The 22,559-nt window shown below is 44.8% G+C and overlaps 1 protein-coding gene across 2 annotated transcripts in view; it reads right to left on the bottom strand.

Moving 5' to 3' along the window:
• Positions 1-22,330, bottom strand: part of TOM1L2 (target of myb1-like 2 (chicken)) — a 33,534-nt gene extending 11,204 nt beyond the window's left edge. The window contains exons 1-11 of one of the 2 annotated variants that reach the window (XM_010018995.1): positions 22,252-22,330; positions 21,419-21,497; positions 19,663-19,812; positions 15,319-15,453; positions 14,196-14,351; positions 13,326-13,442; positions 10,556-10,689; positions 8,084-8,132; positions 6,928-7,051; positions 5,152-5,269; positions 3,150-3,225 (exon numbers count right to left, since the gene is read on the bottom strand). In XM_010018995.1, coding sequence (XP_010017297.1) covers positions 3,150-3,225; positions 5,152-5,269; positions 6,928-7,051; positions 8,084-8,132; positions 10,556-10,689; positions 13,326-13,442; positions 14,196-14,351; positions 15,319-15,453; positions 19,663-19,812; positions 21,419-21,497; positions 22,252-22,289 — 1,176 coding nt within the window. In that variant the 5' untranslated portion in view covers positions 22,290-22,330. Of the gene's footprint in view, positions 1-99; positions 189-3,149; positions 3,226-5,151; positions 5,270-6,927; positions 7,052-8,083; positions 8,133-10,555; positions 10,690-13,325; positions 13,443-14,195; positions 14,352-15,318; positions 15,454-19,662; positions 19,813-21,418; positions 21,498-22,251 lie in introns of both variants that reach the window. The other variant, XM_010018996.1, reaches the window with a different exon arrangement.
• Positions 22,331-22,559: the final 229 nt, after the last annotated feature.

Here is a 22,559-nt window from a genome sequence, read left to right as displayed (position 1 = left end):
GTTCAGTAGGGCAGGACAAGAGGTGAATGGAGGATGGTTATTCTAGGGTGAAGGGACTGGGGTGGGCAATAGGAATTGCTTCACTGGTGAAGTCCTCACCATTCCTTGTGTAATTAGCCACTTGTCTATGGGCTCCATGTCTGAGTTCCCACCTTTACCTCTCCTCTGTGTTGGGAACAGAAAGGTCCATAAAGAAAGAAACCACAGCAACAACCCATGATAAAGTAATATAACAGCAGCAAGTTCAAAACTTCACATACACGTAACACACACACAGAGCTGCACCCCCCTCTGCTCTGTCTGTGGAGGGCCAGACCTCCCCCTGACCTCTGCACTTCCTACAGACAGTTCATGGTATTTTAGCACTTCCTCCACACTGATATTAAAACCCAAAATCACTGACTAGAAGTGAGGCTGATGTTTGTCATCTTCTTAGAAGAAAAAGTGTAGGCTATCCAAGCTACTAAAACCAGACTTCCTGGAAAGACCCGTGTTACACACTCTGGACTTTCCCTTGTTTATGAAGCTGTGAGTTGCAGCACACCCTAGTTACCTCCTTGATCTCAGCAGACAGACTCTGCTCCAAACTCTAAGTGTGACAGCTCTAATGATGGCATTGAGCAGGAGGGTAAGTAATGGCAGTTTGCTGCAGTGTTCTGGCAGCCTTTCAAAGTGCCCCTCTTGAGGAGCAGCAGAGGTTAAAAGGACCGCTGATGCATCCAGTTCCAGTTGCAAACTGCATGGCACAGCAACACAAACACTCCCAAGATGGTTCTTTGTCCTTCAGCAGCTCATCCCTGAGCCAGGCCATGGATGCAGAGTCATCTCCAGCTCCAGAGGGGCTTGCTTGGGATTGGCAGTGATTCCAGCCCACCAGCCCTGACAGAACTGGACTAGCTCAGCAGAGCCACTGGTGTGGTTATGTGTGACACCCATACACACGGGACACCTCTCCTGTCCCCATTCCACACATAATGGAGAACCAGCTGTAATCTTCTACATCTCATTTCAGTACTTGTGCTGAGAAAAAAGGGGGGAGAAGAATCTCTCCAACTTCATGTCCTCTCTGTGTAACACTAGAGGGTTGTTTCTTGGCCACCTCTCCTCCCAGTTGTGATCACGCAACAACTCTGTGGCAACAAAAGCAATTCCCAACATGGAAAAGCAATATTAAGAAAACTGTTATTTTTAGCTCATCTCGTTTGCAGCTGCTAAATCATATTAAAAGACAGCTCATGCCACGTGAGCAGCCATCTCCCCACAGACCATTCTGAGAATGACTACATTAGAAACGTCGGATGTGCTGAATTTTACCCCTGGAACAAGACATGTGTGAAGAATGTGTTGTGAACCTCTTGGCTCCTCCCTCGAGCTGTTCTTAAATTAGCTCTCTACCCAAATGAATGTGTGTCGTTTGTTTACCGAGCACTGCCAGGGTTTTTTGACACACGTCACTTTAGGAGGGTTTAATTTCCTTTAAGAAGAGACACCCACAAGCCTCACAAACACTTGACACAAAGTGGTGTTTACCCATGAACGACTGCATTTCAAAACGAGCTATTCTGATTATATGATGCAGTCACCAGGACCTTGAAAAGAGGTTGAAATTCTCTACAACATCTCAGAGCCCAAAGTTCCACAACCCATAAAGTGTTTGCCTCAAAAAATACTTTGACCATCAGATTAGCTTAGACACAGCCCTTTGAACTGACAACACTTGGGACCGAGCTGGTGTGAATGACACGTCCCTTCAGGGCCTCAAGCAGATCTGGCTGAGAACAAAAGTGTTAATAAATAAGGACATGACCCCGTGGCCACCAAGGGAATAGAGCCCCTTGACCAGTAGCTAAATGCAGGCCCCTTGCGTTTGGTGAGCCAGGAACAAAGAGGAGAGTCTCAAATCCTTTCCCAGGTCCTGCCAATAACACAGCTCGGTGATACTGGGGGCTTGGGTTGTCACACTGGCTTCAGGAATTCCTCCCACATTCCTCCCTTAATGTACTTCTGTCCCTGCCTCCCCGTGGTTCCCCCTTTTCCCTCAGTACTGCTGGCATGAGTGTTTGTGGGGCTGACCTGGGTTATAAATTACCCTTTTGCAGGAGGACAGGGACAGGAACAAGCAGCTGGATTTGTGGAGTGGGGGGTGATGCTCTGTAAGGAATCATTGCTAAAGCCTTGCTACCACTGAACTATGGCCCTGGCAGGCGGGCAGCTGGGATCTGACCCCAGCTGGCTCCCAGAGCAAATTCTCCCTGGCTCAGAGCACAAGCTGCCAGGCATGCCAGCTGCCCTGAGCGCTCCCATTTCAACTTATGAAAGAACTAGGGCGGGATCAGCCAAGGCATGGGGAGGCAATTCTCCATGGAGGGAGGCGTGAGCGCTACGCTGGCTCTGCCATGCTCCCTAGTGGTCAGCACAGGCTGGAAAAGGCTCTGACCTTGCTCCATCATCTCAAAACTGACAGCTGAGTACAAAGGAGCAGGACAGCTTTAAAAAGCAGGGTGGTAGGAAGGGGTTGAGGGACAATCTAAAAGCTCTTTTCTGTCTTCACCAGCGCACACAGGCAAAGCTGGCCAAGCTCAATCTCTCAAACACGTTTCCAGCATCAGCTGCTGTGAGGTGACAGCACACGGCCTCCTCTGCCCGCACAAGATAGCAGGAGCCTGCCCTGGGACAGACAGAACAGACTGCATGCAAGGGCACTTATAGCAAGGCATGTGAAGCATTGAAAGTCTCTCCCTGTACCTTGCTCATGTATCCACGCACTTAGAGCAACATCTAATTGACTAAGACTGCATCAACTTTCATAAGCAAAACCAAACCAAATTCACACCAGTGTTCACGAGACATTCCCCACTTATTCTTTTCAGCAGTGATTCCAGTCAAAGAGCTGAACCCCCGCAGGCAAGCTGCAAGAACACAGGAGAATTTACCCACTCTGATTATGATCTCTTCTAGGCTGGTGTGCTAAGTAGCAGCTCTTTAGAGATCATTACTGCGCAAGTACTTGCTCCTAGATATCAATTTCAAAATAGCCAGTGCTAGCATGTTGCTGGAATACAGAATGAGAAGTCTCAGTCAAAAGCAGCTGCCTACAGCTTGGATTCCATGCACGGCTCCAGATAACAAAACACAGAGCAACCACCTACCCCTCCTGTGTTCTGTTTTCGAACATCCAGGGCAGACGCTAGTCCTTTGACAGCCTGTGGATCCTCATATGTCACGCTGCAAGAAAGGAACAAACCATAGAAATAGAAGGAAGTCCAGCAGTCACCCACGAGGAATGCACTTGCTACTCTGATTTACACCCCTGGAAATCAGAAAGCGTGTTCTTTTTCTTAACAAGACTTCAAACACACAAAGTGTATTCCAAGAGGAGCGTGTGCTGTATAAAGACCATCCATCAGTTTCAGTAAGCACGTTGAAGCAAAATCAGTAAGATAAGCATTATGAAAGGAAGGCAAATAGGTTATGAGGCACCATAAGCGTGTCCAAGAGCTAGCAGAGGACTATGATAGGAGGCCAGATTACAGATTATGTTTTGCGAAGCTTTGAAGATGACATTTGGAAGCCTGACCTTGGTATGTGCATGGGGGGAGGCAGGAGAGGGAGACTCAAAGGCAGATGAAACAACCAAGCAACTACAGTGAAGCATACAAAATAAATGTTCTATTTGCAGAGCAAATAAAAAGAGCTTCTTAAATTGCTATGCAGAAGGGACATGTTGCAGTCAGGTGACAGAGGCAAGAGCATCATTTCTCAGAGCACAGTGGTGAGCCATGAGCTGAAGCAGACGCCGAGACCTGCCCGTAAATCAGCCCCTGGGAGGAGCTGCGTGTCTGAGCAGGAGGAGCCCTTCCTCCTCCAGCCTGCTGGCTTCTCCCAGGCTCTGAGCACAGCACCCAGAGGCTCTCCCCCACACAGCACAGCAAGTCTCACTCACATCTTCCCTGCCTTGCTGCTGCTCCATTTATACGGCACACAACCCAAGGAAGATATAGCAATCCTCCCTTGTGAAATCAGGGACTGATATGTGCTGCTTGTTCCATTAGCTCGCAGAATGAGATAGAAGTGCAGTGTGGGAAGACTAGTTTCATGCTTCATTTAGCACAAGAGACAGAGGGACCTCTATTAGATCTCTCTGCAATGCATCTCCTTTCTGACTGCACATTAGGGCTCTCAGCCTGAAATCTCCAGTGGTAACACACGCCTCTACAGCAGAGCATGTCTTCTCAACACTGATACTACAGCCGAGGCAGTTCCAATAGCTATATTGATAACTGCAAATAAAAGATCCTGATAAATTTGCTGGCTCAAGCTGGTATGTTTTGGACAATTTGCTAAGGTCTGAGCTAAATTATTCAACAACATTTCTTAGTTTGAGGCAAGGTATTGATGATGTTCTGACTGCTCGTAGCCACTACATCCTCTAGAAACTGAAACCTAGAGGCAAGAAATAATATATGAAAGAAAAATACCCAAGTGTGTCTTCTACTGAATCTCACTTGACAGGGATCAAAGGATTTCTTAGTAAGTGCACAGATTTATTTCACATTAAAATAATTTGACCTGTTAAATGCCCTTGAAAGTGCCAGCTTTGCAGCTCTAGGGATGCAAGCCCTCTGCATATAAACAAATTAGGAATAGCATGGCAGCCAGGCAAGCTGCACTGCCTTGACAGCCTGCAAGAGTCTGACTGCTGGGCCAAAGGGAGACTTTAACTGGATGGTAATTCTGTTTCCAAGCCCTTGATGACAGTAATTCAGTCACCAAAGTATATCCATGACCTTCAGGTGAAGGACCCTTATGCTCCTGCAGCTCAAGCACTGGCCGGGTGGATGGGATGACAAGCCTTTATGAGAGGAAGCATCTGCAGAAATAAAGGCAAGTACATTTCCAGGTTTCCAGTGAGCTCATTAACTATGACAGTCAAATAACATTTCTCAGCTGGCTTGTTCTGCCCAGCAGCAGGAACTTCTCCACTTGCTCATCCTAATAATGACCAACAGGATTAGGATTGGATTAGAAGCACAAAAACATAAACCAAAGCTACTTTTTCACTCTGGAACGAAGTCAAGAAGTTTCAGATTTATGCCCTTAGAAAACAGCAACACTGTGACTCAAAGAGTGCTAAAGACAAACTCCACATACTTCTTTCGCTGCTCAGCCAAGGAACTGCCTCTTGTCTGTGCAAACATGTCGAAGTCATCACGAGGATTCGAGTGCTGCAGAGAGCTGAGTGTGCCGCTGACGCTGTTCGTACCCAAATCTGCAACCAGAGGCACAGAAAGTAAACCAGTGAAACAGCAAAGCATATGCAAGCCCCATTGCAATGACTCTATAGGGTACAGAGGATGTCACTAACAATGCAGGACAGCTGTAGAATTGTAGAATGGTTTGGGTTGGAAAGGACCTTAAGATCATCCAGTTCCAACCCCCTGCCATGAGCAGGTATGCCTCATAGTAAACTATGTCCCCCAAGGCTCTGTCCAACCTGGCCTTGAACACTGCCAAGGATGGAGCATTCACAACTTCCTTGGGCAACCCATTCCAGTGCCTCAGCACCCTCACTGTAAAGAACTTCTTCCTTATCTCTAACCTGAACTTCCCCTGTTTCAGTTGGGACCCATCCCCCCTTGTCCTACCACTACAGTCCCTGGTGAAGAGTCCCTCTCCAGCATCCTTGTAGCCCCCTTCAGACACGGGAAGCTGCTCTGAGGTCTCCACGCAGCCTTCTCTTCTCCAGGCTGAACAGCCCCAACTTTCTCAGCCTGTCTCCATACGGGAGGTGCTCCAGCCCCTGATCATCCTCGTGGCCTCCTCTGCACTTGCTCCAACAGCTCCATGTCCTTCGTATGTTGAGGACACCAGAACTGTGCACAATACTCCAAGTGAGCTCTCATGAGAGCAGCGCAGCGCAGAGCGGCAGGATCACCTCCTTCAACCTGCTGGCCAACCCTATAGGTATCACCTAGTTTACAGCTGCAGCACTGAAGTTCTGCCCAGAAGAGGCTGGAGGCTGCTAATCATGCATCTCTTAAAAGACAAATGTTGAGATTGTCTTACTCCTCTCAGAAGCACCACACCGTAAGTACTCCTCATCGAGAAGCCAGCATTTTGGAATTGGTGTGCACTTGCTGCCCATCTCATCCTGAATAGGACCATCCCATTCACTAACATGGTCCAAGGTTTTGGGCATGGATATTAAGTCTTCTCCACAATGTTCTCACTCAGCTACTGACTGTGAAACCAAGTTTCAAATCAAGTGATAGGATGTTGGTGCAGTGCTAGAAGAGGTGGAGAACCTTCAGTCAAATCAAGTGATCCTGTCAAGCAATCTTTAGTTTGATTTAATGTAAAACACTTAACAGTTTCATAAAACCTTTCATCCAAAGATTTCAAGTCTTATTTGTAGGACAGGAATCAAGAACATTCACCACACTGATTTCATGGAGCTATAGCTAAGCAGACACAAAAGTAGAGTATAAGTTTTACCACGATCAGGAGCCTGCACCCTTTCCTTCAGTCTTCCCTCCCTTTGTGCCAGGCTGGTTCTCAAGTACAGTTTTCCACAGTGCAGGGGAGTGGAAAAGCCTTCCTAACCCTGTAACCACATACCCAAGCCTTCCAAAGGACACATGGCAACATTAATCAGGTAATGGAAAGCCAAAAGGAACAGAAACTCCCTGACCCACAAGTGAAAATGGCTCCATGTAAATCCCAACAGCCCACTGCAAAAAGGGTTTGAACTGGGTATTCGCACTGGTCACAAGGACCTCAGCAACTGCCAGACTTGCTCCTGCAATCACAAGCCTGGATTGCCCAGCAGCCCCTGCAGGATGTTCAAGACCCACAGACCTATTAGGCTTGAAAAGGTCCACGCATTGAACCTGGTGTTCATCAGCACTCTTCAGATCAGGTACTCACCAAGCCCTGCAAGCTGTGAAGAAAGTGAAGATGGGGGAGCTGAGTTTCCAACCATTGGGCTCACTACAGCTGGAGAGCCAGGACCCAGATCTATTAAGTTATCTTCTGTCACCTCATTCAGTACCTGTTGGGACACGAGAAACACAAGTTACACATGGCAGAGGTTTCTTCTTGCAGTGCAACACTAAACATCACAACATAATGGGTGCTTCCTAAAAAGATCTCTCTTGCACGCTGCCAAATGGACCAGTCTTTTGGATACTACAGTGATAAATGCAGAATAAAAAGGGTCAGCCACCAAAAAACCCCTCAGTTTGACTGCTCAGCACAGCCAGAAACTCTCCTGGAGGTCATCAACATCTCTTCAGTTGATGTCTCTGTGTTCTCCATCTCTTTTAGTCAAAATCTAAGTCAAACTGGATTTGCTGCTATCTTCCACATCAGGTATAAACTGCTTCCAGAAACAAAACTTCTTTGGTGTGACTAAAGTCACCGTGCAGAGCCTATGCTGGAGTTTGCACCACACTGCAGTGGAACAGCCATCAAACAGGCAAAGTACATGGAGGAAGTGGTTAGAAGAATGCAGAATGGAAAATGTAATAGTGCCACATAAGAATGCATCACAAAGTCTGATCTTGAACATTGAAAGAATAATAAGAACTGTAATTCTTCAGCTTGGAAAGGGGCTGCTGAAAAAGGAGATGAGAGAGGTTCCTAAAACTATGAGCAGCATTAAGAAAATTAACCTGCACAGTGGTATTACAAGACACAGTGATCAAATGTAAGCAAAGTATTTATTATAGAGAAAACCCCACATAAATACATAAAAATGTATAGTAAAACTCACTGCATAAGAGTGGAACTCGCTGCATAAGGACATTGTGAATGCCTAAAGTCCACATGGACTCAAAAGCAACCAAAAAAGTCAATAGAGGAAAGAAAATCCAGCAAGGATGGTAAAAATAGAGATGTTTTAGTGGAGTGTCTTCCTGAGCTAAAAGCTGTCACTTTCGGTTTGTGTGTCCTCAGGCTCTTTTCCCTGTATCCACTATTCACCACCACAGGCAGGAGACAGAGGGGAGAGGTAAAAAGGTCTGATCCCAGTGATACCAGTATGGTGTAGCTGCTGATATAAGAAATGCAGTTAGGTACTTACTCCATTGCTGGCATTCTGTGTTGAACGTCCCGATCTGTATCGCTCAAATCTGTTCAGAAAACAACAAAACCCCAACATGGATTATCAGAGCCACCAATAAACAATGAAAAACACGAGTTTAACAAAGCCATGACACTGAACTCAGCTTTTGTTGGTTCAAGAGGGAACTCTGAAAGCTTTAACTCCAAGCCAGGACAAAGGGAGGATAGATGCAGAAGTGCATTCTTGGCAAATGTGGATATTAAACTGACTAATCCGACCTTGCTGCACACCCATGCCTGGAAAACACTGTAGGATTTGTCTTTGGTTTGGGTTGTTTGGGTTGTTTTTCTTCCATTAAGTGCTTCATGACAGCCTATTCTGTTAGCCAAGGGACAGCAGGAACTGCAGCAAGATTGATGCTCCCTGCTAAATAAGCTGAGCACGGCAGCAAGTCTGACTCCCACTTAACAGCTCCCTCTTGCTGCAATAGTTGTAAATGAGAAGCCATATGCAGGTTAGAGCACAGCTCTGCCCAGGCAGCACATGGCAAGAGAAACAATGATGAGCAGATTCATTTCTTAAAGCCTTCTGGGTCAAAGATTGTCAAAGCCTCTGTGCAAACAGGTTTGTCCTTTCCAAGAATGTAAAGTAATGATGCTGGATAAGAATCCTCATACTTCTTAGGGCACGAAGAAAGTCAAGATCTGGTCTCTTCTCTACTCCTTCCCCACCCAGATGAGCATTTGGGGCCACAAACCTAACCACAGCTTTCATGAAGTCAAAAAGCAGGGGGAACTAGAGCCTCTCAAGGCCTATCTGAGGTCATTCCAATCTCCTTCCTTACCAGGAAAAGCATCATGATGTCTCAGAGGTTAGAATTTTCCCTCATTTAAAACTAGTTTCATGTGTAACCTCTCTTTTCACTAAAAACCACATAACATTCCTATAATCCCATAGGTTTTCTCCCAGGTGGACAAAAAACAACAGGTAATCTCAAGGAGACTAAAATCTTTTCTTGATGTAACAGAGAAAAATGCAGACTTCAAAGGCAGCAAAACCAAATTCAGGCCCAGTTTTCAATTTTAGGAAACTGTGGGTGTCTACTATTACTGGCAATCCAGCTCCCTTAGCTGGAGACCTGAGACACCTCCCACCTCATATTTCTCACCAAAAGGCTTATGAACCACACATTGGTTTACATCCAAAGCTTCCCAGTGAAGGCCAGAGCTGCTGCTTGAGTCACTGGCAGAGCTTGGTACCCATACTAGAAATCAGCGTGATGAATGTGGAGCTATTGGAATAGCAGAGGAGGAACTGGGATTTATTGAAACATTCAGACCAGTGCAGCTATTCCAGCACAAACAGCTTGCTAACATCACTCAGCTCACCTTTCAGTGTATAATGACTACAAATACATTAGCTCCAGTCAGCAAAGTCACAGATGGAGGAAAACAGAGGAAATATTAAGGGTGAACAGACTAAGCCTTAGTGACAGTTACACTTTGCCACTTGTAGGATCATGCTCGTGCATGAAACACACACCATTTCACTTGAAAAGCCAGCATTTGTTTCAAAGTTTGCCCTGATCTCCTCTGAACAACTAAATCAAAGACAAAAATCGAGGCCACTGAAGCCTTCTCTTCAGCCTTCGCCGTGACAGCACAGCTTCACAGATCTAGAGGCTAATTTATTTTTAAAGGCTTGAGAAACAAAGCCCTGTGCTAAGAGCAAGGAACAAAGGGTACTCCTTAGTGCCTCACACCCCAGGCCTGTCATTAAGGGGAAGATTAAACTTTCCCAAGCCTGCTCTATCACGTGTCACCTACTGCAGCAGATGTGGCTGACAGCACCTTTGTCTAACACGTCCCAAGCCCTGTGACCCATGGGGATGGTTCCTGCAGCCCAGCTCTTCAAAACCTCAGCCCTGCCCAATCTTCTCTCTAAGATTGTAAGTGTTAACTTAAAACCTAAACCCTTACATGTATGAAGGTCAGGCCCACTTCAGGCAGTTGCCCTTGCACCAGCACTGGAACTAGAAAGCTCAGAGCTCATGGGAGCCTCTCTAAGCAGCACAAGCATTTGGGCAGAGCCCAAGCAACGAAGTAGAACTAGTGACTGTGGCTGTGCTGTTTTGGGTCCTACATCCCGTCATCTCTACAGCACTGCACAACAGGGACTTGCAGACTTAAGTCTCTGCTAGTTCAGAGAGTATTGCACAAGGTTGCTTTGCATCTTACGGGTACACTCCACAGAAATTCAGTGGCCAGGATGAAAACCCCCAAACCACAGTATTAAAGGAAACAACTGAAATGGGAGTTTTACCATAAAAGACCATAAAAAGACTTTGTTAAATGCTTTCTGTGGTTTGGTTCTCTGCATTTTGTTATGTTGGACCATTGGGCCCATCAGCCAACTCTTGTCAACTGACCTGTTTTGCACACAGTGAAAACCCAGAATGAATGTAAATAGTTGCTGGAAAAGGTGCCTCACCTTTCATATCGGAGAAAGACGTTATTTAAATCATCATTCACGTGCAGCAGCTCCTCTGTGACTTCTTCATTGGACACTCGTGAGATAAGCTCCACAATTCTCTGCTGCATAGCTCTACAGGTCCGGTTCAGCTCCTAGAAGCAATACATTGTACACACACATTCTGATAAACAGCTAGCAATAAGTAGATTCAGTTGAGCCAAACATGTCCCCCAGCTGAGAAACACTAAGACAAGTTTATCTTTGCATGATTAAATGTCACCCAAAAGCACATCTAATCAAACACCCTTCAAGAGACGATGACATAAAACCTTGAGAGCCTATTTACAATTCAACATCCTGATTCTTCTTGAACTCTGAGCACTTCAGGAAATAAATATCTGTATTTTAGTGATCTGGTTTAAGAACAAAACATGGTAATACAACAGCTTTCCAGAAGAGAGCTTTCAAAGAAAATTCAATCTGCCTTTTTTTGGCAATATCATCCTTAAAAACTGAAAGATGGACAAATAGGGACAGAAAGTTACTTGTAGTAGCCCTGATGAACTCAGTGTGTTTTAGGAAGAGAAGTGCTGGGGACACAGAACCTACCAACCACTGAGAACATGAGGGTGAACACAAAGCAAGGAGCAGGAGCATGAAAAGATGAGCCCTCCACACAGTTCAGTGTTCAACTACACACAGAAACATTCCCTTCAACTGAGCAAGTCCACAGACAAGAGACTGCAAAGAGGCAGTGGGGAGTTTCAGAAGAAAATGTTAAAGAACATACAGGAAGGGCATTTATTTCAGACGTCTCTCATGCCAAGAAATGTGGATCTGAGTTTGCCTAAACCATGAGTTCTGCTTCCAGGACACCTCTTCCAGCACAAATCACTTGGCAGAATTCTTTACTCCTGAAAGTCCTCAAGACCAAAGACCAAACCTGGTCCGTTGAGGAGGAACTACAAGAAGAAACGTGACATATGGCACGGCACCACTGATTAGGCCCATGGTTTTACTTCAATAAGCACTGACATTCCAACTGAAGCATGTCCCTCTGTCACCTCCTACCCCCTTCCCAGCCTTTCTTCACAGCAAAAACGCAGCACTAAACAAGGATGACTTGTTGGTACACAACCTTCGGGATGAAAGCAGAAACGTGTTTGTTTTCCTTGCTTGGTCTGACATCCTAAGCTCTGGATAAATTTCACCTAGTGCAATCCAGCTGCCTTAACAGCTTGAGGAATGTGTTCTCCAATGTCAGTTTTGATCCCATCACTTGAGAAGCAGATTGTGACATTTCAGAGGTTTGTTTGCTGCCTTTCCGAGAGGGCTGACAGTACCTATCTATTCTGCTCAGAGCTGGCTCTCCAGCAAGCTGTTTACATTTGATTGTTGGAGAAAATGTCAGGAATTATTTAAGGAGGAGAGGGCTATATAAACCTCAAAGCAAGGAGTCCTTGCATGCAGCACCCGCCTTATGGCTTTCAAAAGACTAACCACCCTTTGTTATCAAAACCAGGTTCTCCCCAGCTCTGTGATTCAGATTTAGGATGATTTCAGTCAAAGGAGGGAGGCAGTTGGGATAAAGAATCCTCGCTGTCACTCCGTTTTATGATCAAGGTCTTTCACCTTAAAGCTATGCTGTAAGGTTGTGCTGTCAAGATGTTAGTAGCTGTTTCTGAATGTAAGCAAACTGTTCTGCACTGCTTTGGTCTGTCATGGTTTCCTGGAAGCTTCTTTTGTTTTGAGCAGCCCAACCCAAACGGGCAGTAACTGAAAGGCTCTTTATTGCAAAGCCTCTCATCAGCTGCCATGATGGCTCTAAGACAAACACACAATACCGCTGCATGGGAGAGACCAGTTTTTGGATGGATTTCAAACACTGATGTATCACAGAGAGCAATTCCCTGCCTTCCTCCAAATGTACTGCTGTGGGAGCCCATCCTCCCTGCTGGAGGCTCAGAACAGAAGCCTATTTCTGAAGCTATGGAAAAGCAAATACCATGTTAAGGGCAGCAGCTGGAATGCTAGCTCACAGTATTCCTCATCTGTGTTGCACGTGGTACTGCATTACTTTCCTCAGCCGAAAGACCATCCCACTACCACTGGCGTAGGGAAACGTGTATAAAGCCTGAGACACGAGCTCAGTTTATACTGTTTTTCCTCCTGACATGCTAAATGCTGCACTGGATTGAGCTTTTCCAGTGAAGAAATCCATCTGATTCCCCAGTGTAACCCTCTGGACAGCACGAAGCTCCTCCTGAGTGCCTGTTATAAGACACTACCTTCAGGAGAAGCTGCAGCACATCTTCTGGAAGGACACTTAGTTCATATGTAAGATTTCAAGAGGCAGAGGATCCACAGACCCTTGGTAATGTTTAGTCCAGCTGGAAACATGGAGTGTTGTTTTCCTGCAGAGTGACTAGGAATGTTTTGACACTCTATGAGTGATGATAGAAGATGTAAGAGAAGCAGAAATGCTCAGGGCTTATTGCAATTCTAAGCTGCTTTCTGGTAAAGGAGACCTTATATTCAACACTGGATTATACACAGAGAAGAAACCACTGGAACAAATTCCAAGGGAAATTAGGAAATTGTTGTCACTGGAAGCTTTAACAAGTGAAGAACATCAAGTGATGAGACTAACCAGGGTCAAGCACAGCCCACATTCATTATGTAAACCAAGCAAACCAAGGCAGTGAAGTAAACTACAACAAAACCCACAGCCCTCTGAGAAACACAAGTACAGAAAGGATGAGGTTCATATTTCCTAGGAAGCTGTTACCTGGAGTAACTCAAGGTCTGAGGAATCCTCTTGTCCAGGTACCATTTCTGTCAGCATTTCAGACATGACTTTTGTGTTCCCACGGACGATATCCAGCTCACTGCGCAGCCGGGCAATCTGAATTGGAGTAAAAAGACAGCAAAACACTGAATAATCTTTTGGGTTAAGCAGATCATTTTCATTAACTGACTTTGTGATACCTCTGGTTCTGTCTGACTCGGTATCTGAGGCTCCAGACATTCTAGCAGGGGAAAAAACGTAAAGATAAAAAGTTTACCCAGGAGAGAGAGTTATAGAAAAGCAACAGAAAACAAAGATAACTTTGTAGAACCACTCACTGCCATCACAGACCCACATGTGCTGTGCTTGTATGAAAGGGAAGCTATTGAAAACAGCAGCTAAAACCAGACCCTGGGTGTAATACCTCACTCAGGCCTGTGGAAAGATGTACAACTTTGAGCAGGATCTTGGGCTCTGAAGTTACTTTTGCAGAGGGAAAAGGAAATACTTTATCAGGGCATTTGTAAGGGTCTTACAGATGCAGACTTAACTCCCATTAGACTTCCTGCATCTGTAAGACATTCTGTGCCTTTAAAGGAGGGGGGATAAGAAGAATGACTGCTAACCTACTGCACAGCTGCTGAGTGGAGTGGTTTATCAGATTGTGAGGTTTTGTAGCTGCTGCCATTAGGCCACACATCCCAACTGAAAGCCTAGATTTCCCAGTATAATAGGAGGGAAGATTACTAAGTAGAACCAGAGCTAGGAGGCAATCAAAATCAAAAGAGTTAAAATGAAAGTTCCTCTGCAAATTGGTTTCTAATTTGATCTGCTGAGAGTCTCACTCAAAAAGAATCATCATCCCAATACCTGTTCAGAATTAGCAGTGATGGGACCAGTCACATTCAAAGCTGGGGCCTGAGGAGAATACGCTGTCGGAGAAGATGACGAATAAGAACTGGTGCTCATCCTTTGCTGAGGCTGGGAATTGTGCATATTTGCTGCAGGATCAACTTCAGGAACACTCTGCCACATCAGAAAGACAGGAGTTCAAAAGCTGAATTGTGACAACATTTGCTTTGTCAGCAACCTCAGACCAACTATGCTCAAATATAGAACATAATTGCACCTTGTGGAAAAGGTCAGCGTAGCTTCGAGAACACCCTGGCAAGCCAGCCCATAACCAGGCAGCTGCAACAAAACCCTGTGCCTGTGTTTTTTCACCCAACCCGCATGGATTTAAGTCGATTCAGCTTTACAAGGAAAGTGAGAAGCAAAATAAAAACAAGAGCCAAAGAGAAATAATTACAAATCATTTTAAACTCAGAGCTGCTTATAAAAAATGGTGTAGACACTGAATGTAATTAATCTTGACATGAGAATTGTAATCGTTCAGTCCTTGATCACTTGCATTTACCACTTCAAAGATTCATTAACTTCAGTTTTCAGAGTGAATAATCAGAACACCTGTGATCATTAAGTTACTTCCTAACAGCACTTCTGTCAACTTTCCAGACCCAACGTTTCAGAGGTGTAAAGACCTCACATTACCATAGGATGAGTGAGAGATTCAGACTCTGTACACCTTTAGAAGCCAAGCTGGCCTGGGTTCAGGGTTATCACCAGCAGAAGCAACCATACTTTTGAGCAGAAGAAGGAAATCACAATCATATATCCTGTTGGAATCTCTCTGAACAAATTAGTTGCATTTGTCCGGTGGTTTTGTGGTACAAGACAAGCGTACAAACCTCCTCCAAGCTCTTCTCATCTCAGACTGATGTTTGACTCAAGACAGTAGATACCATTAGCTCATCAGCTTGTCAAATGAGGCTGTATTATGCTGCTTCTGCATAACCTTTGACTATTGAAAGAGGCCTTTCAGGAGTGTGTAAATGGGCCAAATTTAGCAAAACAGAAGAGGAAAGAAGAGAAATTATCCAATTATTTAGACATCTTGGGAGAATACCCCTGGAATTGCAATGCTGCAGCTTACCCTCTGTGGTGTGTGTATTGGAGACAGAGCATCAAGATCTGCCATGGGAAACTCGATGCCTTTCCTCTTGAGCTCTTCATAAATATGCACTACTCCAGTTAAATCAGGGCTACTTCGAAAGGCATCAGCCCAAGCCTGGAAAACATGAGGGATTATCCATAAACCTTCCAAACGAAGTTCCAGCTCCACCCTGACCTCAGATACTGACTATAAAAGCTTTTATGTATTTCAGCTTCAAAGAGAAGCTGTTACCATTAGACCTGGTCTGAAAGATCCTGTAAATATTAAGACAGTCACGTACACGTTTCATTCGAATATAAATAGGAACCCAGTGGCTGTGTCTAGTCCTTGACATCACCAGAATCTGTAAATGCAAATGAAAGCCTCTTCCAATCTCCTCTCCATGGCTGTGTGACTGCATGCTGATCTTTTCTTGCCTGTTCTATGGCCAGTGACTCACCAGAAAAAGTCTGTGTGAAAGATTAAATGGATCTGAGCAAAATTCATAACGTTACACAATAATCTGAGGTAAGTAATCACTTTGTGGAATATCCTCATTTGGTGTCAAATGCAAATCAAGTTTTCTTCAGTATTTCATCTGGACCAAATTTAAGTTAAAAAGGGTACTTTCTGAGGTTCTTATATTGTGAAACACGCAGTCCCATGAGCAGCAGAGCTAATGAAGCCTAGGTTCTTACAGAGCATATCCAACAGTCAGATACCCCAGTGTGTCAGCAAGAATAAGTTTAAAGTAGAGTCAAAGCATCTCTCCTGCCTGAATTCTCTGGTGTCCAAAGAGACTTGAATTCACATTTGAGCTTTTCCTTCAGTGGGAGCACTAAGAGCTCCTCTTCCCTAGCCAGCCTCCCGTACTTATGAAGCAGCTAGGAGCATGGTATCTTGAAAGCCTCTACCCCCTTTCACTTGAGCTGGAAATTAGCCAGGTATTAAACATCTTAGAGGAAGGAAAAATTGAAATATTATGACTCAACTCAAAACGAAGCATTCCACAAACCCCCACATATGTGAGGCAGAGTATCAGTTCTGGATCCAGAACTGCTGCGAGACGCGTGTGTGGGCTCTGAACTTAATCCATTTAGTCATCACTTTTGCACTAGTTCTTTGACTATTTTTACTTTAAAAGATGTATTAACCACTTTTTCTATCTGAGAGGAGAGAAATCAAAGATAGCAAAGCAAGAAAAGAAATAATATTAGTACCTAGGAATAGGAATTCCATTCCCATTCAATTCTAAGAAAGAGCATTTCCTACCCTATGTGCCCAGGAGACAATCCATTATCAGCTGCAAGCTAATAATTCTGCGTTTGCTTCTCAGCTTTGTTAAGAGTAAATTAAGTGCATCAAGTGTTCTCCTGCAGTGCATGTCCAAACAGCCCTACCTGAGCCAGAGAAAACAGCACTGACTGCAAACAGCCATTCTGTTTCCTTGGAGCTGACCTTCCAAGCCATCCCTAATTCTGATGGAGATATTGACTGCACGAGTAACTCTACCCTGGCACTCTCTCTGCATTTTCAATTTACATAAGAAGTCATCTGAGTGATGCTTCTACAGAATGTGTCCCCCACTTCAACTCTATTTGCAAGTGAGAGGGAAAAACGTTAGGCAAGGGATGCTTTAGTCAGTAATCACTCAAAAGAAACTCAGAGGCAAGAGTACACTGGGTTGCTGCCCCCAACTTTTAATGAGCTTTGTTTGTCCAGGAGGATGTACTAATGTGCCCTCTCTTTCACTGCCTTCCTATAGATTTTATTGTAGGCACTAATGACAGTGAACTCGCTTCATTTGCACTCTACCTTTTTAATATATTCTCTCTTCTGCAGCTCTGTTCCCTGGAGAAAGGAGACACTGTCATTTGTATTCTTCTTCGCCTGCGCTGGGAGCATTATCTGCTTTAGGGTGTCTCTCAGAGGTCACGAGCAGGACTAGGAACTATTGTCCTAAGTGCTGTCTACACACATTGTAAGACAATCCCTGTCCTAGACAGCTTACAATTCAACTAGGCAACAGTAATATTAGCTTTACTTTGCAGATAAGGAGCTACACACACAGCTTAGGAGACTTGCCCGTTGTCCAAACAAGCATATGACAGAGGTGAGACTGAATTCAGACCTTCTAAGACTTTAGGCCAGACTATCAGGGGTAGATATTTAAGGATGCTGCTGTATAATTGCCACTTGGCACCTCAGCGTGCCCAAACAGGTTCATTAAATACCGTTGCAAATCTGGCCCCTGAATCACTGACCATCCCAAGGCAAAAGGTGTTTGACACTGGAAAAATTAACACAGGTACCCTCAAAAGTCTCCAAATAGTTCACCTTTGATGACAGTGCTCAGCTATGGGCAGTAAGGTGGTATGACCTCCAAGGTGATACGTAAGTTCTTACCAGAGCCACAACAATAAGGAAGATATCCAAGGCCTCTTAGCAAGGTAAAGAAGGCTGAGCAGCAGCATCTAATACATGTTAATTCATGTACATTGGGAAATGGGTTGAGAAAGTGAGACACAAGATGCTCAACATCTCTAAACAGCCAAGTCTCTAGATAAGGAAGTGGACGGCAGCTTTATCTACCTTTGCTGTGGAAAGGCCCAGGAGTACAAGAGCTGTATGGCTGGAGACATGCTGTTTGTACAAGTGTGTACTGTTGGTCCTCTCATTTCTGTTCTTATGAATTCCCTGATATCAAATTGGAAAAGGAGGATAAATGTAATGCTAGTGGAGGAGAGCTGAGAAGAGATCAGCCCCCTGGAAGGTGGATGGAGCTCCAAAGAGCAAAGTCTAAGCTAAGGATATTTTGGGTGTGCGTGTCCATAGGGCACCCGAGCTGAGTGACTGCAATCACTTTTCCTAACTTGTCAGGCAATCTGGAAAGCAAAGTCCCACCACCTCCAGTTAGAGACACTAACAGAACCCTCCCACAGGCAACTTTCATCATTCTCAGGCTTTTTATACCAAAAGGCATTCAGTGCCCAGAGTGAGGCTTTTAGCTCTATTGCACTAAGTCTCCTCAGATAAAGCTCTGTTTAACACACTGAGGCACTGACTGGGCCTTTTTGGTTATGTTACAAACACTTCCATCCCGGTCACATTGATGACTGGGAATCCACTTCAATCCAGAATCCAGCATAACCAACATTCTCTAACACACTAACAGAGCAAACAGGAAGGAAACATGAACATTTCTCTTTATGGGGCAGTATTTAACCTCATCTCCTGGTCACTGCATGCACCACCTCTCCCACCAAAGCAGGCAGACACCCAAGGGCTCAGTCAGATGCACAAGAATTGCTTTTAAGAATCATTAATTTTGTGCCATTTCTTTAAAAAGCCTTGAGATCAGAGACCAGAAATAAAAGGACACACTCAGACCCCAGTGCATTGCCCAGCTTATTCCCCCTCCCAGCCTATTTCCTGCTTGGAAATCACTTATTTACATTGTCATACTCCAATGATGTCCTATCTGGGTATCCAAATAACAAATAACCCAGCAGAAATTCAACCGCATGCTTTGCCACAAAAAGCAGAATTATATTGGGAAAACTATGCTGTGCATTTGTAAATACCTTCCCACAAGAAACACTGCAGTAGGTTTATATCATTTTAAATACGCAGTGTCTTTTAGTCTCTGGTGTATGCAATAGCCTGTAGAAGCTTAGTGATAAAGCTTCCTATAATTGTCAGATTTCCTCCAGGCAGGCACCAATGTTCCCTCATGTGTTGCTAATGGGTTGTGGAATTAACATGGCTGTTTATTGTTATGCTGCACAGAAGGAGAAGTGGCAGACAGGCCTATGTCTGAACTTCCCCACTGCAGGCAAGGATCTGACAGTGCACTTTTACTGCACAATAACCAGAGAAAAGACACCAAAACCCATTTTCATTCCTGTATGGTCATTTACTTTTCTATAACCATCTTGAAAAGGAATTCAGAATGCTTTCTAATGGAGGGAAACAACTCCATTTTACGGTCAGGGGAACAGGCACAGAAAGGTTCCACAACCAAGAGCAAAACCACTATCCTCTAAGATTTCCCAGCCTTAAGAAGACAAGAAGCAAGTCTCCATCTTCTAGATGGGACTGTTAAATTGCAAATCTATCCATTTATCTTTTATTAAGTCTGCCTGTTTTAGAGTTCTCTAACCAGAACCCAGACACTTCTCCCTCCATGAAGAACCTATGTATGTGTACGTCTGCTCCTCCCTGCCAAGCTGGATATATTGTCTTTACATATAAAAACCTTGCCACATTTTTAGTGATGACAGCATGTTTAGCACTGAAGCAGACAGTCCTTATTTCAGACAGGAACATATGGAAACCATGTACCTGAATCAGGGCTAATACTTTATCCTGGACAATAGTGGGGGGGTTATTCTTGGGCGAGATGATTTTCACCAGAACACCGTCGATGAAGTCACGGTTTGCCACCAAGACATGAAAGCGATGGCCACAGTTCTTCACACAGGTCTCCAACACCTACACACACACAGGAACACATTCACTGTCGGTGCAAAGCTTAACCACACACAGCAACTATGTGCCTGGTTTCTGATTTTGGGGGTTTTCTCCCCTTTTTGAAGCTTTTGATGGGAGCAAAAGAAGATAGAGGAGAAATTATACTCATAGGCTTAATTCTTTCCTTCCCCAGTCTTACCAGAAAGCTTCCTCTTTACACATGCATTTAGATGTACCTCGCCCACCATTAACATATTGGCCACTTCTGTGATCTACCTTCTTTTCAAGGTAAAGAAACACAAAGCTTCTTCCTCTTCAAAGCAGAACTTCCCAACCTGCACAGCTGTACAGCTAAGTACGCAGCATCACATCAAGAGCAGGTAAGACAGAGGACATCCTGTCAAAGTGAGATATTACCGTGCTGTGGCACTCCACCATTGTCTATGTACCCAGAACACAGCTGGACCCAGTTGCTCTGAGCTATAAGCCATGTTTTAGAGTTGGGAATTCAGGTGAATGATCTTCACTCAGTCAAAACACTCCCTTGTGAATGCTCTGACAGGTTATACTTTGACACATTTTCCCCCTGCAACCTAGCTAGAGGCACCTTCCACTTGCCATTCAACTGCCATGGAAGAACAGCTGTTGGTTTTTCTCTGAAGAACATGATTAGCATGGAGATAAATCCAATGCGTCACTTCTCCTTACAGCCATGCCTAATAACCACTGTGGCTCTGTAGCTGAGAAGGCTGTAATTACTCTCCTACTTCAGCTACTTCCATCAGCCATGATGACACGGGCTCATTCCTGATGAATTTCACTCTTCCCTGCACAATGGATAATCTCATGGTTTGGGCTTTGGTAATCTGTCAAAATGACAATTCAGGATAGGAAAGGGCAAGAAGACTGAAAGCACAGTTATGCTTCGTCAGGGAGATGTAACAAGAGCTCTGTGATAGAATCATACAGGCCCTCTACCCACAGCAGTGGAACTCCATCTAGTTAGTGCTACAGCAGAGCCTGCCCAGCACTGTGCCTTCAGGAGTGCTGCACTGCTCAGGAAACCCCTGGCCAAAGTCATAAGCAGGAAAGGTCACTGGCAAAATACCTCACACCTTCACAGTGCTGCCTAAATGCTCACAATGTAATTTACACTTTATTGAGTGAAATTAGATCAGCATAAATGAGTGTGAGGCTCCTACAGGGATCCATTCACAAGGGAAATTATGCATCAGCTCCTCATGAAGTTGAAAATACAGCAAGTTCATCATCCTCACTTGCAGATACGCCCATAGCTGTTGGAGTGGAGAAACAGCTGGACACAGGGTGGTGAGAGTAGAAGGGAAAGCCCCCAAGGGTATACACAGATCTATTTGGGCTACTTTAACTTTCCTCAGTCAGTAAGAGCCCTGAAAAAACCCAGAAATCAATTGAGTCAGAAAAACGCTATGCAAAGCTGCCAGGAACAGTCCCCAAGGAAGAGAGGAGGCAATTGGAGAGAAGAAAAGGGCAGAGCAGTGGCTGCTCAAGCAAATAGTGTGTACATTCAAGAGATTGCCAGGGAAAGCAAAATGACAAAAGAGAAAGGTTCTGCCCTTCCGAGGCATTCCAGCCTGCCCCCACTCACCGTCAGCGCCAGCATGACCTCTCGGTAGTTTTTGTTTCCATTCAGCCTCTTCTTCAGTGCTCGAATGGCATCCTTGGGGCTGAAGGAGAAACACACCAGTTTTCAAACAGCTCAGACATGCTTTTCACATACCGTATAATGTGGGAAAAGGAATCCTTTCCCATTTCCACTTGGGTATAAGCATGGGTGTTAACTTCAGATTACTCGACTACCAACTAGGGTCACACAGAATTATGTGGAGACAGGATACCACAGACTTCAAGGCCAGAGCAATGTCTGAGGCCTCCAAAAAGGCAGGATGTTGTTGATCAAGCAGGAAAGATTGTCAGCTACTCAGAAGGCGGCCCAGGGTGTAAAAGCACTGATTAGTTCTGCAAGCAGCACAGCTTTGCTGATGCTGAGGGAGATCTATCAGAGAAAGTCTCCATGCAAATGGCTGGAATTAATGGCACTGCAAACAGATACAGCTGCTGGAAACAAGAACCCCAGAAGCATAAGCTCAGTACCCTCTCCAACAATGCATTTTTTATGTCAAGCAGAGGCTGACCACAAAGTGCTGCATCGTACAGTATCTTTCTGAAACGTCTAAGGAGCAGGAAAACTAAGCAAGCCATGCAAACCACATCCATCATAGAATGGTTTGGGTTGGAAGAGACCTTTAAAGCTCATGAAATTCCAACCCCCTGCCATGGGCAGGGACACCTTCCACTAGAGCAGGTTGCTCAAACTATGAGCATCTGGCCCCAGACTCACTGCACCTCCTCCCATGCTGAGTACGACTGGATGGAGATTGTGCTCATGAATCTTTCAAAGTTTGCTGAGACAGCACATACCCTTCTTCTGTCTCGTTGATAATGTCACAGATCTCCATGTTCAGTGTCCAGTCTTCGCTCTGCAGAGACCCATCTGTGGCCTTTTCTGTAAAGTAAAGAAAAAAAAAATCAATCTTTTCCCATCTTCCCCATTAGACTTCAATCCATCTTCAGCTACTCTGAGCTCAAACTACCCAGTAGAAGAAAGACAGGGGTGGGGAAGAAGTCCCCAGTGACAGTGAGCAATGTCAAACCTTCCCTCCTGCTTTTAGGGATCAGCACAGAGGTTTCCAGAAAGAATCTGTTATCCCTCAAGCTCACTACCTTCA

The sequence above is a fragment of the Nestor notabilis genome, unplaced genomic scaffold, assembly GCF_000696875.1.
Source record: "Nestor notabilis isolate BGI_N333 unplaced genomic scaffold, ASM69687v1 scaffold9017, whole genome shotgun sequence".
NCBI classification, from domain to species: Eukaryota; Metazoa; Chordata; class Aves; order Psittaciformes; family Psittacidae; genus Nestor; species Nestor notabilis.
The sequence above is the reverse complement of the archived record's forward strand: the minus strand, read 5'-3'. Positions and strand labels throughout refer to the sequence as shown.